Source organism: Salmo salar, chromosome ssa06 (assembly GCF_905237065.1).
Source record: "Salmo salar chromosome ssa06, Ssal_v3.1, whole genome shotgun sequence".
NCBI classification, from domain to species: domain Eukaryota; kingdom Metazoa; phylum Chordata; class Actinopteri; order Salmoniformes; family Salmonidae; genus Salmo; species Salmo salar.
Genome location: NC_059447.1, coordinates 29,039,567 through 29,055,810, shown reverse-complemented (window position 1 = coordinate 29,055,810; position 16,244 = coordinate 29,039,567). Strand labels below are relative to the sequence as shown.

The window sequence follows — 16,244 nt, the reverse complement described above, 5'->3', positions numbered from 1 at the left end:
GCCAAAATTCCCCCAACTTATTGTGGGAAGCTTGTGGAAGGCTACCCGAAACGTTTGACCCAACAATTTAAAGGCAATGCTACCAAATACTAATTGAGTGTACAGTATGTAAACTTCTGACCCACTGGGAATGTGATGAAATAAATAAAAGCTGAAATAAATCATTCTTTCTACTATTATTCTGACATTTCACATTCTTAAAATAAAAGGTGTGATCCTAACTGACCTCATTTTTACTTGGATTAAATGTCAGGAATTGTGAAAAACTGAGTTTAAATGTATTTGGCTAAGGTGTATGTAAACTTATGACTTCAACTGTATGTGCTAACAGATTTGGTGGCATTTCAGCTATTGAATTTGGCACAACCCAAAATTGTCACTTTGGAGTCTGGACTATAGGCCACTGAAGAGATTCTTATGGCTTTCAAATCATCTCGACCGCAAACTTCCTCTTCCAATGCTTACCCAGGCAGGGATGTTCCACTCAGGGCCTGTTCGTACTGACATTGAGCAAGTCTTATCTTAAGCCATTCTCTCATGCGCAACGCAGGTGAAAAACTCCCGGTTTTTGGCTGAAAAAGTGTGCTGAGGCAGCTGTGAAAATCTTCACTGTTGAATCGTCTGGTTGGAAAATGTAACCCCTATGTCCTTCACTCGTATCAATCACATCATTAAAACAATCAGGTGCATCACAAAGAATGGCATCGATGTTTTTGTCATTGTGTTCCTGACACGAAGGACACAAAACATGGCTCCTAGACCAATTATCTGTATTATGTCATTTATCTGTCATGGTTTCTTGTCGCTCGTAGTGTTCACAGGTCTTACTTATACTTAGGCATACCTACCCTGGAAATTACTTTTTTCATTCTACAGGGGCTCACAAGCTTACTCCATAAGTTCACTACAAAAATTCCCAAATGTTTAAACTTTTCAAACTCTGGCCTCCCTCATTCACTACATAAATTCCCAACTGTTTCAAATGTTCAAACACATTCAACAGTTCAACAAGGTCACTACACATCAATCAACATGACATTTTTATTGCAAACATATGCTTTACTTCAAAGGAACAGCTGCACTATCATATTACATAAGCACTCACTCGATAGTGTGAGAACATCTGGACAGGATGTCCCATAGCGTGAGAACATCCAGACAGGATGTCCATAAAAAGTTATAAACACGTGACACTAAAAATAGATCATCAATCACTTTTTCACACATGCCGTCTACAGTATTCTCTCTATAGTGCCTTCAGAAAGAATTCATACCCCTTATATTATATTATTCATACCCCCAAAAATGACCACATTTTGTTGAATTAAAGCCTGAATTCAAAATGGATTAAATTGCTATTTTTTTTTACAGAAATATCTTATTTACATAAGTATTCACACCACTTTTCTATGACACTCCAAATTGAGCTCAGGTGCATCCAATATACTCTGATCATCCTTGAGATGTCACTAGAACTTGATTGGGGTCCACCTGTGGCCAATTCAATTGTTTTGACATTATTTAGAAAAGATACACACCTGTCTATATAAGTTCCCACTGTTGACAGGGCATGTCAGAGCAGAAAATATTCCATGAAGTCCAGGGAACTGTCCGGTTATCGCCGAGATACAATTGTGAGGAGGAATATATCTGGGAATGGCTATAAAACTATTTCTATAGCGTTGAAAGTTTCCATGAGCACAGTGGTCTCCATCATTGGGAAATTGAAAAAATATGGAACTACCCAGACTCTGCCTAGAGCTGGCTGCCCGACCAAACTGAGCAACTGGGCGAGGTGACCAAGAACCAAATGCCCACTCTGACAGAACTACAGAGTTCCTTGGCTGAGATGGAAGAACCTGCCAGAAGGACAACAGTCTTTACAGCACTTCACCAATCTGGGTTTTATAGGAGAATAACCAGATGGAAGTCACACCTGAGAAAAAGGCACATGACAGCACGCCTGGAGTTAGCAAAAATGCATGTGAAAGACTCAGATCATAAGGCTACGTCTGGAGAAAACCAGGCACACAGCCCATCACCTGTCGAACACCATCCCTACCCTGAAGCATAGTGGTGGCAGCATCATGCTATGGGGATGCTTTTCAGCGGCAAGGACACAGAAAATCCTTGATGAGAACATACTTCAGAATGTAAATGACCTTAACTTGGTCACGGCCCCAGTCTAACAGGACAGTGACCCCAAGCATACAGCCAAAGCAACGCTGGAATGGCTTCAGAACAAGAATGTGAAAGTCCTTGAGTGGCCCAGCTGAAATCCAGCCTTGAATCCCATTACATTTGTGGAAATTCTTTAGAATTGCTGTTCACCGCCGCTCCCCATCTAACTTAACAGAGCTTGAGAAAATCTGCAGGGAAGAATGGGAGAAAATCCCCAAATCCAGATGTGCAATGCTGATACAGATACACCCAAGATGACTCAAAATTGTAATCGACGCCAAAGGTGCTTCTACAAAGTATTGGCTCTGAGTGTGAATAATTATCTAAATCAGATATTTATAAAAAGAACCATTTAAAATCACAGCATATCTTTTGGCTGTCTTTTTGAGTGGGTGAATATAGGTCGGAATCTCATTGATCAACATCTCAACCAACTATTACCCAATTATCCACGTGGAAATTACATGGTGTGCCAAGTGGGAAGCGATCACTTGTCACTGACTTTTATTTTGACATGAGGCAAGCAGAGAATTGGGACCCACGTTTGGAAAGTCTGATTTAATATAATTTATTTTTAACCTTTATTTAACTAGGCAAGTCAGTTAAAAACAAATTCTTATTTACAATGATGGCCTACCCCAGATAACACTGGGACAATTGTGCGCCGCCATATGGGATTCCCAATCACGGCCAGATTCGAACCAGGGACTGTAGTGACGCTTCTTGCACTGAGATGCAGTGCCTTAGACCGCTGAGCCACTCGGGAGCCAGTACATACAGTACATTCCTTTTAATATTTTGTCTCAAAAGGACCAATCCCCCAGACAAATGGGCAGACTAAGTTCAAATGTAATATTATTCAATATTCTGGTTTCCAGAGGTCCTGAGAGAACCGTTTCCAAAGATTTATTGTATTGCATTATGTCAGACTGTGACTAGCTAACTGGCTATCACTGGATGATGTATCAGGCTAGTCAGAGGCTTACTTTCAGGGGCTGGTAATATCACACTGGCCATAACAGATGGTTAAAGTTATGGTCAAGTTTATTCTGAAGTTTATATAAAATGTACCAAAAAAGGACAAAAACCTTTAATTGAATCTGAGCATATTAATCTTTGAGCATCTCACAATGAATGTTTGAAAGAGAGCTCAGCCTATTTCCTTGCAGTTGCTGCTCTCTAGAGACCCTGACACTCCTCTAACTGCTCTTCTTCTTCCACTCCACCCTCCATTCGTTCCAGTCCAGTAGGGTTCGACTGGTCTGCCATCCAGCTACCTCCAGAGCTAGAAGAGATGAAGCACAAACAATGGTGACTTACCAGTGTGACAACATCCAGGGGAGTCAGTTGGGTGTGGCGCTCAAGACCAAAAATGTAAATTAGGCTCAAATCATTCCAATCCCGATTTAAAATGCAACAGCTGTTTAGCATATTGAAGGCTGGCTTTAGGACCATGTGGAGCATCGCTCGGAGAGCGGCTGCCACCCTGCCGCCTCAGAGAGAGTAGAGAAATCGAGACACCCTACTCCCAATTTTTTTCAGATTGGGGCGGGGCCACTCTGGTCTACTTATTGCCCCCAACGGGGCGGGAGCGGACAATAAGTAGACCAGATAGCTGTTCCTTCTCTTGCGTGAGCATGCCAGATATTATGGAGGAACAGAATGTCACATGGGTAAAGCCTGCTCACGCGAGAGAGGAAACGCCCACTTATACAGGCAGAAACCGTGACCATTTTTTCTTCAATGGCTAACGGCCTGAGTAAACTCTTATCTTTTCGCTCACTTTTAGAAAGCAGGGACAGTGCCAGTCTGCTTTGCTGGACAGCAATTTAGGCAGTGTGCTGAATGCTTTGAATTTCATGTCGGCATTTGAACTGTCTTATTTGATAGCCAGGTGATCATTTAATTGGGAGGTGGGGGAACCCTCATTTTTGGTGGCTGTTCGAAACCAAAAGCATTTATTGCCATTAGAATATGGGTTGTGAAAGCTGTAGAGCTAATTTATATTTTTATTCATTCACCCAGTAGGCTAGAGCAAGTTTGGTTTCCTGTTTTTGGCCTTAAAAACAAACAATTGTAGGCTATTACAAATTTGAATTGTCATGCAGTGACAGAATGATTATTGAGATAATGCAAATCATTCATGATTACTTAGTTGGCCTAACTTTTTTCAACTTCTTGCTGTAGGCCTACTTCATCATCATCATCCTCTGCCTGCATCCTTAATCCCTACCTGTAGCCTACCTGCCTCTGGTATAATGCATTTCCACCATTCACTATCAGTCTTGCTTGTCCAGCTTCCTGAATTAAAATGAGATATTCTAACAATCTTGCTTGCAAAAGTTATTTAGCTAGTGTGGATGTAGCACTTTTTAAAATATAATGAGCACCCTGATAGTGCAACTTCTGTGTATGCAACACATTACAATCAGATGGAGACAAGCTGGCCCGGGGAACAAATGGAGCGAGCCGCCCCTTCGTTGGTTACTGAACTCAGCAAAAAAAAGAAACGTCTCACTATTAACTGCGTTTATTTTCAGCAAACTTAACATGTGTAAATATTTGTATGAACATAAGATTCAACAACTGAGACAAACTGAACAAGTTCCACAGACATGTGACAAACAGAAATTGAATAATGTGTCCCTGAACGGGGGGGGGGGGTCAACATCAAAAGTAACAGTCAGTAAGTATCTGGTGTGCCCACCAGCTGCATTAAGTACTGCAGTGCATCTCCTCATGGACTGCACCAGATTTGCCAGTTCTTGCTGTGAGATGTTACCCCACTCTTCCACCAAGGCACAAGCAAGTTCATGGACATTTCTGGGGGGAATGGCCCTGGCCCTGGCCCTAGCCCTCACCCTCCGATCCAACAGGTCCAAGATTGAGATCCGGGCTCTTCGCTGACCATGACAGAACACTGACATTCCTGTCTTGCAGGAAATCAGCCATACTGCTAGTTCTGTGCGTGGTGCCATTGTCATGCTGGAGGGTCATGTCAGGATGAGCCTGCAGGAAGGGTACCACATGAGGGAGGAGGATGTCTTCCCTGTAACGCACAGCGCTGAGATTGCCTGCAATGACAACAAGCTCAGTCTGATGATGCTGTGACACACCGCCCCAGACCATGACGGACCCTCCAAATCGATCCAGCTCCAGAGTACAGGCCTCAGTATAACACTCATTCCTTCGACGATAAACGCAAATCCGACATAGACAAAACTGTGACTTGTCAGTGAAGAGCACTTTTAGCCAGTCCTTTCTGGTCCAGCGACGGTGGGTTTGTGCCCATAGGCAACGTTGTTGCCGGTGATGTCTGGTGAGGACCTGCCTTACAACAGGCCTACAAGCCCTCAGTCCAGCCTCTCTCAGCCTATTGCAGACAGTCTGAGCACTGATGGAGGGATTGTGCGTTCCTGGTGTAACTCGGGCAGTTGTTGTTGCCATCCTGTACCTGTCCCGCAGGTGTGATGTTCGGATGTACCGGTCCTGTGCAGGTGTTGTTACACGTGGTCTGCCACTGCGAGGACGATCAGCTGTCTGTCCTGTCTCCCTGTAGCGCTGTCTTAGGCGTCTCACAGTACGGACATTGCAATTTATTGCCCTGGCCACATCTACAGTCCTCATGCCTCCTTGCAGCATGCCTAAGGCACGTTCACGCAGATGAGCAGGGACCCTGGGAATCTTTCTTTTGGTGTTTTTCAGAGTCAGTAGAAAGGCCTCTTTAGTGTCCTAAGTTTTCATAACTGTGACCTTAATTGCCTACTGCCTGTAAGCTGTTAGCGTCTTAACGACCGTTCCACAAGTGCATGTTCATTCATTGTTTATGGCTCATTGAACAAGCATGGGAAACAGTGTTTAAACCCTTTACAATGAAGATCTGTGAAGTTATTTGGATTTTTACGAATTATCTTTGAAAGACAGGGTCCTGAAAAAGGGACGTTTCTTTTTTTGCTGAGTTTACATAAATGTTCTCAGAGCCAACTCGTTGGTTAATAGAATGTTTAAATACTCTGAGGCACCTTGTTGATAAAATGCCTCAATATTCGTTCAAATATTTTTTATTGAACACACACAAGAATTGTGTATAGGTATAAAAGACAAGTATGCAATTCTTATCTAAACATAAAAGAGCAGACAGAAACAACAAGACCCAGAGTTCTAAGTACAAAACAAATATAACAAAACAAGACATACAGAACAAGGACAGTTAGAAAGAAAGAGGGTAAAAATGCCTCAATATTCGTTGAATATTTTCCTTCCCTGGTGAATAATGCAGAAATTATCAAATGAGCTTGGCGCACACATTATGCAGCGCAATAAGAGAAAATGTAACTACTGGAAACATTTGACACAGAGAATGATAGAGGCCTCCAGTGGCCAAAAGGCCATTTTAGCATGAGCAGGGCCATGAGGGCTTCCACCATTTTAATGTAGTCAACTGGATGGGACTTCCAACTTCATTGGCTGAGCCCTCCTGGTGACTGTGTTCGAGTCATGTCCAACCGGGTCATCAGGAGGGATCAGCCAATAGTGAAGAAGAAAATTGACTACTTCAAACTCGAGATTGCCTCAATGACGCTGCTCATATACGCTACAATGGCACATATAAAATAATGAAACGTCTATCTATCTCTATGGTTTGATAAGGTGACATGTAAAGGGGCCTTAGCTCCCTTTTAAAAAGGCATGTGTAGATTTTCCATTTGTAATTTGTGATTTTGGACATTCTTTGGTCGAGTCATGCGTCCTTGTCGGCCTAAGTAAGTCATTTTGTGTAGGCCTATGCCTTTTATTTCAAAGCATGTTTATGATTTATGTGGTATAGTTTGCATCCGCGGCCAACTGTTTTATGCACCAGATACTCACATTTATTTTTATTTTATTTATTTAACCTTTATTTGACTAGGCAAGTCTTAAGAACAAATTCTTATTTACAATGACGGCCTACCAAAAGCCCTCCTGAGGGGACGGGGCCTGGGATAAAAAATAATAATAATAATAAAATAAAAGAACATTGATATCGGCTTTTGAAAATCGTCCTTGTTGTGATTTGATAGCCTGTATTATGCATCTATTTCATGTTCACTGTATGTGCTGTTCCACAAGTAAATGAGTCAATTTATGAAGTTGAGTAGTGGTTGACATTTTACACACCATTCCACAGACCTTTAAACCCATTATTGAGGTGATAATTAATGGCTGGGATCATTTTTATTGGTTTTTGCTGTTCTCCAAATAGTATGTTATAGTTTTTAAACTGTGTACAAATGCAGTAAATGAGCTTCAACTTCCAAACAATTCCTTAGGGGGAGGGGCATACCCTAGGTTTAGCTGAACGGACGCCACTGACAACATCCCAACATACACGGTGGGAGTAAACAGCTACTGACTGAGCACACCTTGTTACACTGAGCTTACCTTTGAGGAATGGCTGAAAAATTTGGTCCATAAGTTTATGACTCTCATGCACCAGCTCCCAATGATCTTGAGGGAAAGGAAAAAGGGATAACAGAGAGGAAAAGGGGATAACAGAGAGGAAAAAGGGATAACAGAGAGGAAAAAGGGATAACAGAGAGGAAAAGGGGATAACAGAGTTATAACACAGCATTGACAGACATTGGTTTAAACTGTCATGTAAAGATGATCATTAAAGGCTCACTGTTGCTGTGTGACATTGAGAGTTGTTTGAGAGCCCCCTCTAGTGGCGAGACAGGGTGTAACACAGCACAGAGGCACACTGCTTGGCACACAGCCCTGATCTCATCACATACAGATGCATCTGGTCCCAAACAAACACACACCGAGCCTAAGGGAGAGAAATAGCACATTCAATAACACTCACATGACATACACCATCTATTAAAATGACATGATGTAATGTACATCCATCTAGAAACAACCCACGTGACAACTGAGTACAGCAGTTGGTGGGGGATTACTGAAAGATGTTATACACACCACGTTTGACTCCGATAAGGAAGGGCCCGTGGTTGTTTTTCATGGCCAAATTAAGGTCCTCTGACCTACAAAATGAAAGAAATTATATCATTGAGCATGAACATCCAAATCTGAGCACACTTCACTTTCACACCAAACAGGCAGACACCAACTTACGTATAAACAAGTTCCCCTAGCCTCACTCCCAGTTTGATTGGCACTGTCCTCCTGAACTCTAAAAAAATAAACAGCAGAAAAGTATGTTAAAGCCATTGATAGTTGATAGCCATAATGATCAACAAGCCATTTCATTGTTTATTATTCACTGAATGTCAGCCATACCCAAGAATACAGGCTCTTTATGATTGGCCTCTAGTGGAGCGAGGACCCGTCCATCTCTAAGGTATTGGTGGAGCACAATAGCAAGCCGAGCTTCGTTGAGTGTCTCCATGACAACCGAACGCACTGCTTTGTAATTTGCAAAAAGGTGGAGGATGGTGAAAAGGAAGAAGAGGACGAACGTCAGCCTGAGGAGATGAGAAGGGATGGAAAACAGATCAATCTCCATTGAATAACCAATAGGTTAGCTATATAGAGCTGTCATGTCCTATCTCATACAGTGCCAGTGTAAGCAGTGCAATAGAGGACTCACAGTGGATTGTCAGTGACAAGAGGAATAAGGATCAGACTGACTAGCAGTCCAGCCAGATTCACTAAAGTCTCCTGTAAAGAACACATGAATTACAATAAGATCCTCATCTTAAAGCAGCCGTACAAGACAGGACAGTAAAAGCCATGGGTTAGTTACAGTATCTTACAGTATCATCAAGTAGAGAAATATGTATGGAGCACCTGGCTGCCATCTTTGGCAGAGATGTCCGCCATGTTGTCTCTGCGAGCTTGGTGAAGAGTCAAAGCAGCTCTGGTGGCCCCACCTGCAACCCCGACAATGGACTGACAAACACAGAGAGAGAGATATCGAACAGTGTACATTTACATTTAGCAGACGCTCTTATTCAGAGCTAATTACAATCAGTGCATTCAACCAAAGTAGGTAAAACAACCACATATTAGGAACATTGCAAGTAAAACCTTCAAAATAGCTGGTTGCTATCTGCAAAATCAATGCTAGTGAGAATATGTTATTCAGGTTTACCTTGAATATTCCAGCAGAGCACACAATTAGAGTGAAGCATGTTGGGAAGTTAGGAGCCAGTATTTCCATGAACATGGCGATATCATTGAGAACATCAGCAACAAGCCTAAGGAAAACAGCACAAGCATTGACATACCCAATAATTCCATAACACACAATGAACACACTCACTTTATTGATGCTTGACATCCCTACCTCCATTTTTTGGCCTCAGAGTCTAGTTTATTCCTAAAACACAGAGAAAGACAAAATTTGAAAAACAATATTGAAAATTACTAATAGTAGATTACAAAACAAATCAAAACTCACCCTTTAAGCCAGGCAAATAGGATTCTTCCCAGCATGCCTGTGCCATCTAAAATGTAGATAGTTTTTTTTATAAAACCCCTTAACAGGAAAGAAGACAATGGTCTTATCACAGTCATTACACTAACCTCGTAATAACCAGGTAATTGTTGCAGCAGCAACTGTTGCCTCTTGGTTTCCAACACCAACACCCCTTAAAGAGGCCTGGGTGGCAAGAGTACCTGAAAGAGAACTGGAGAAGGCCTGTGTGTGTGTGTGTGTGTGTGTGTGTGTGTGTGTGTGTGTGTGTGTGTGTGTGTGTGTGTGTGTGTGTGTGTGTGTGTGTCAGAGAGAGAGAAAGGGAGAGGGAGGGAGTGCAACAGAGTGTTAAAATGTACCAATAAATTTGACATTTCAAAATAATGGCACACATATCCACAAAACAACAACATCCTATGTCTTTCTCACACAGACCTACCTGAAGAGTATCCCAAAATTGATACTGCAGGTAATCGCCACTGACACTCTCTGGAAACCCCTGAGGCAAGAAGACACTCTAACAAGAGCAGATGAGATGAGAGAGAGAGTGGGGGGGGGGTTGTATGTAATGTACAGTATGGGTACCTGGAGGAAAATGAGGGAGGGTCATGCTTTTTCAATTTCAGTCAAGGGGAGGGTTTAGTATTTTTTAAATATAGTCCAGGGGAGGGTCATGTAATTGATGACATTTCTATATTTCTCAGTGTTTTAGAATTAGTTGCTTACTAGGCTATATATCGATGTGTGCCCGATGCCTCCCCTCATCTCTGATTCTCCCTTGGGCACGCAATATTAAGTGTGCTTATAGGCTATTTAGTGTGGTCTCAATCAAATGATCCATAGCCTATATGTGCATGCTAGGAGAAGCACAGAGCAAAGTTATATTTCTAAGATAGCTGTTGGGATGGGGTACATAAAACTAGGCAGCATTACACACTGCAATGGATATTCCAACCCTGAGCCCCAGCCTGCTCTGCTCTTGCTGACCAATGCCTAACCAATGGCTGTGCTGTGTAGGCCTACGGTGGTAGTTCAGGAGAGTCAAAGGCTTCTTCGGATTTTTTTGGATTGCGCGCCGACTCGCCTATGTTCTGTTTAGGTTAAGGAGAGGGTGAATATGAGAAGGAGCTATAGGAGGACAGACTCATTGTAATGGCCGAAATGAAATACATGGAATGTATCAAACACATGGAAACCACGTTTGACTCTGTTCCATCAATTACATTCCAGCTATTACAATGAGCTCTTCCTACTATAGCTCCTCCCACCAGCCTCCACTGGTGGGAACAAGCATTACAACTCAGCCTGGAAAACACCCTACATTCACCTTTTATGGTGACAATAACACCCTCCATTCACCTTTTATGGTGACAATAACACCCTCCATTCACCTTTTATGGTGACAATAACACCCTCCATTCACCTTTTATGGTGACAATAACACCCTCCATTCACCTTTTATGGTGACAATAACACCCTCCATTCACCTTTTATGGTGACAATAACACCCTCCATTCTCCTTTTATGGTGACAATAACACCCTTTATTTGCTGTATAATTTGGAACTACTTGCATTAGGCCTCGGCATGCAAATATTTAGTTTATCAATAGATTATTGGGTTTATATGCCCTGCCTTGGTATAGGCTCTGAGATTAAATAGGCAAGGATGTCGCGCTCCTATCGCACAGCAATAGTGTAGCCTACACATACTGTCAAATATTTTACCTAAACTACTGCCCTATTTAATGTGTTAGCAGTCATTTATGCTGTATCTGGAAAATAACTGGCAGTTTCTGAACGAGAAAACAATGGCACATTTTCGTGGACCTGTCAGCAGAACATTTTAATTCGACAATGTTTTAAGTAGACTTTTTCCCCCAACCTAAATGATGGACAACCCGCAAATTCTGAAACATAGTAGGGCAGGCCACAAAAAAATGCAATTACAGTACTTACAGTAGGTACAGTTTTATTTCTCCTGTGTTTTTGTTTTACTTGACTTTTTAATTTATGTTTTATAGTACTACTGATATTTATTACTGCTAGAAAAGCATTTCACAGTAGGCTACTTATGCACATGAGAATACAAATTGAAACGCCATACATATGCCTACTTCAATGTAAAAGATCAGCTGTCAATGTAAAACTGCGCTGCCTATGATTTTGCAAAACTTGAAATACATATAGCCTATCTATTTACTAGGCTACTAGGTCCAATTAAATGAGAGATGTGGATGGTAATTTGTTGTATGGCTCCTTTGAGAATATGAACCAATCACGGCCAGAAAAAGTGAGGAATATATTCTGCAAATATAGTGCCTAAAAAAGGGAAAAAGATTCCTATGTCTAATTATAAGATTTCTATGTCTAATTATTTTCGATTCTAAATATAAAACACATAGATTTTCATTCTTCTCACTAATGGTAAATGGTTCATTTGTTTTCCTGTTTTTATTTTTTTTATTTAAGCTTTTCATCATATCCCCCATTTGCACAAAATACTTACATGCAGTGGCGACCCGTCATTCAGGGCAGGTGGGGCTGAGCCAAAAGAAAAAGTCGACAATCTACTGGCAAGTCCTTTTTAATCCTTGTCATATGAAGAGAAATTATAGATAAAACGTATCGGTGCTCATCGGCCATTGGACATAAAGATTACACAACAAGTTGGAAATTGCAAATTCACCAATGAGTTGTTTGGAAGGAGTCGGTGGCTAACTGCAAGCACTGCAAAGCAACCACTAACATTAGCCTTCTATTCAATGGAGTGGATGTGTGTTTTTTCCCCGAGTTTGTTGACAAATGTTTGTATTTTTCAAAGTTTGTTGACAAAATGTGCCCCCAAAGGACCGCCGTGCCACCTTCACAAGGTGAGTCCAAAAATGTCTTGTATGCTGCTGCATAAATGATGTAATATGCAAGGGAGATATGTATACTGTAGCTAAGAAAGTAATGCTAAGTGTATGTTGTGTAGTATGCTGTTAGTAGCCCATGTCATTCGTGGCCGGTGTGTGCTTGTTTGCCAACTTTTTTTTCACAGCTTTGACAGTGCTACTGATAGTAGTGGTGGCGCCTGGGTTGTGCAAATTCAGCACACACAACATTCTACAATAGAATTCTGTTATTTGACATGTCAAATTAAAAGCATATTTAATGTGTCGAATAGTGTTATGACGTGTATCTTTTTTGACACGCAAAGACCCAAACGGCGTTCAATGTGCCTCACCCTAATCATTTGGTCTATTTTCACCTCTTAATTTCGCCTACTGTTCTGACTTGGTGGTGCACATGTAGCTTTTAACCTGTTTTAGAGAAATGTAATCATTGAATATTGCAAGAGCTTTCATTGTCTGGTTTATATGTCCCCTTTATTTATCCTACGGTTCTGACTTGTTGTACAGGGAGTACACTGTAAGAACGGCCCATGTTCTGAATTCTGTCGCTGTACAGTGGGGGAAAAATGTATTTGATCCCCTGCTGATTTTGAACGTTTGCCCACTGACAAAGAAAGGATCAGTCTATAATTTTAATGGTAGGTTTATTTGAACAGTGAGAGACAGAATAACAACAAAAATATCCAGAAAAACGCATGTCAGAAATGTTATAAATTGATTTGCATTTTAATGAGGGAAATAAGTATTTGACCCCCTCTCAATCAGAAAGATTTCTGGCTCCCAGGTGTCTTTTATACAGGTAACGAGCTGAGATTAGGAGCACACTCTTAAAGGGAGTGCTCCTAACCGCAGCTTGTTACCTGTAAAAAAGACACCTGTCCACAGAAGCAATCAATCAATCAGATTCCAAACTCTCCACCATGGCCAAGAGCTCTCCAAGGATGTCAGGGACAAGATTGTAGACCTACACAAGGCTGGAATGGGCTACAAGACCATCGCCAAGCAGCTTGGTGAGAAGGTGACAACATTTGGTGCGATTATTCGCAAATGGAAGAAACACAAAAGAACTGTCAATATCCCTCGGCCTGGGGCTCCATGCAAGATCTCACCTCGTGGAGTTGCAATGATCATGAGAACGGTGAGGAATCAGCCCAGAACTACACGGGAGGATTTTGTCAATGATCTCAAGGCAGCTGGGACCATAGTCACCAAGAAAACAATTGGTAACACACTACGCCGTGAAGGACTGAAATCCTGCAGCGCCCGCAAGGTCCCCCTGCTCAGGAATACATATACATGCCCGTCTGAAGTTTGCCAATGAACATCTGAATGACTCAGAGGACAACTGGTGAAGTGTTGTGGTCAGATGAGACCAGAATGGAGCTCTTTGACATCAACTCAACTATTCGTGTTTGGAGGAGGAATGCTGCCTATGACCCCAAAAACACCATCTCCACCGTCAAACATGGAGGTGGAAACATTATGCTTTGGGGGTGTTTTTCTGCTAAGGGGACAGGACAACTTCACCGCATCAAAGGGACGATGGACGGGGCCATGTACCGTCAAATATTGGGTGAGAACCTCCTTCCCTCAGCCAGGGTATTGAAAATGGGTCGTGGATGGGTATTCCAGCATGACAATGACCCAAAACACACGGCCAAGGCAACAAAGGAGTGGCTCAAGAAGAAGCACATTAAGGTCCTGGAGTGGCCTAGCCAGTCTTCAGACCTTAATCCCATAGAAAATCTGTGGAGGGAGCTGAAGGTTCGAGTTGCCAAACGTCAGCCTCGAAACCTTAATGACTTGGAGAAGATCTGCAAAGAAGATTGGGACAAAATCCCTCCTGAGATGTGTGCAAACCTGGTGGCCAACTACAAGAAACGTCTGACCTCTGTGATTGCCAACAAGGGTTTTGCCACCAAGTACTAAGTCATGTTTTGCAGAGGGGTCAAATACTTATTTCCCTCATTAAAATGCAAATCATTTCATAACATTTTTGACATGCATTTTTCTGGATTTTTGTTGTTATTCTGTCTCTCACTGTTCAAATAAACCTACTATTACAAATTATAGACTGGTCATTTCTTTGTATTTGGGCAAATGTACAAAATCAGCAGGGGATCAAATACTTTTTTCCTCCACTGTACATTTCAAAAGTGCTGAACAAATAGTTATATTAGCTACGTCCGTCGTCGCTCATTAATGTCTTAATCGAAATTACAGATTGCCTCTTATCCGCTTGTCGTCCCCTTATGCCATAGCTTGTACATCTCAATTGTTTAAGCAAGTCAGCCATATCAGCTATGTTTTTTTTAAAGGCAGTAAATGAGGCTGAATGAACTGTTTCGCTGCCAGACAAAGCAGTGCTGAAAGCCAGGTGTAGCAGTGGTAAGGTGTTGGGACAGCTTTATGTAGGTCCTAACCGTTTGTGGGCACCGTTTGTCGCCGTTATAGTGCAATTAATGTATTGTTTAGTGTTGTGGCTTTGCTGGCATGCATCCCACATTTTTGTTTTTGCCCCACCAAGATTTACATGCTAAAATCGCCACTGCTTACTTGCAATACAATATTTCAACCACTAGCAGATGGTCTAAAGTTTGCGGAGAGGTGAGCACATTCTCACAATCAAACTAAACCTTTTTAAATGCCAACTTTTGCGTGAAAAGTGGCGCAAGCACATTTTGGGGTATTATTTTGTACTTATGAAAGGTGTATAAATTAGGCCCCTTGTCTGTCCCAAGAAGTGAGGGTAAACGATAGGCATGGAACATGCTATCCACTTTATGTTTAATTATTATTTGGGGTATAGATGAGGGTCACTTGTTTTTTTTCAAGCGTTCAGGAAGGGTTTAGGTAAAATATATTTTGCTTAATTAAGAGGGCTAACCGTTTTCATTTCAGAGATGTCAGATTTTCTCCATGTAACGATTATTATAAATAACGTTCACTCCCTTAGCAGTTATGAGACTATATTCTGTGAGCCTTTATCAAAATTCATTATAATGTAAAAATTCTCACTTTGAACACGCCAATGATGGTTTTTCCAGTCGTCCCACCGTTGCCCCCTTCTCTTTCTCTCTCCATTACTCCATCCTTCAACTGATATTTCCATGACTCGAGGGAGCCATATCTCTCCGTTGCCACCACTGACATTTTCTCTTTCTCAATTTAATGAAATACCACCTGCACGGTTAGACAGGTGATTGTAAATAATATATTTAGTTATGAATTTTATGCAATAGTAATTTCTGTTGCATGTTTTCACTTACCAACGCTTTACTTCCGTGTTTTCAGAATCCACGTCAGCTGTACAAGTTCTGTATTTTCTATTGGCTAAGGACTGAAACTGTCTCTGTGGTTTAGACCAATCCCGCGATTGCTTTGGGACAGCTTGATCCAGAAGTCACAGATCATTTTCCACAGACGTGAATTTTGCTTGTTTGTAGTATTTGTGTGTGTGTGGCTGTGTGTGTCAAATAAATCAATAAAATTGTATTTGTCACATGTTTCGTAAAAAACAGGTGTAGACTAACAGTGAAATGCTTACTTACCGGTACTTTTCCAACAATGCAGAGTTAAAGATACAGAAATGGAAAAGTAAAATTAAAAAAAGAATAACAATAACGAGTAAAAATAACATGGCTATATACAGGAAGTACCAGTACCGAGTTGATGTGCAGGGGCACAAGGTAATTGAGGTAGCTACAGTATGTACATATAGGTAGGTGTAAAGTGGTTAGGCAACATG

The 16,244-nt window shown here is 41.5% G+C and overlaps 1 protein-coding gene across 2 annotated transcripts; it reads right to left on the bottom strand.

The window, feature by feature from the left end:
• Window positions 1-1,027: 1,027 nt before the first annotated feature.
• On the bottom strand, window positions 1,028-15,983 carry rusf1 (RUS family member 1). Of its 2 annotated transcripts, XM_045720151.1 has the most exons (15): window positions 15,766-15,983; window positions 15,515-15,679; window positions 10,041-10,118; window positions 9,712-9,826; window positions 9,587-9,632; window positions 9,473-9,505; window positions 9,278-9,383; window positions 8,974-9,075; window positions 8,774-8,844; window positions 8,464-8,648; window positions 8,299-8,356; window positions 8,143-8,207; window positions 7,844-7,990; window positions 7,603-7,668; window positions 1,028-3,466 (listed from the first exon to the last, which is right to left on the bottom strand). In XM_045720151.1, the coding sequence occupies exons 2-15, from the start codon at window positions 15,647-15,649 to the stop codon at window positions 3,381-3,383; spliced, it is 1,293 nt and encodes a 430-aa protein (XP_045576107.1). In that variant the 5' UTR covers window positions 15,650-15,679; window positions 15,766-15,983; the 3' UTR covers window positions 1,028-3,380. The 2 variants fall into 2 exon arrangements, with proteins under 2 accessions (XP_045576107.1, XP_045576108.1); XM_045720152.1 differs by having other exon boundaries at window positions 15,515-15,973.
• Between the last annotated feature and the right edge of the window lie 261 nt (window positions 15,984-16,244).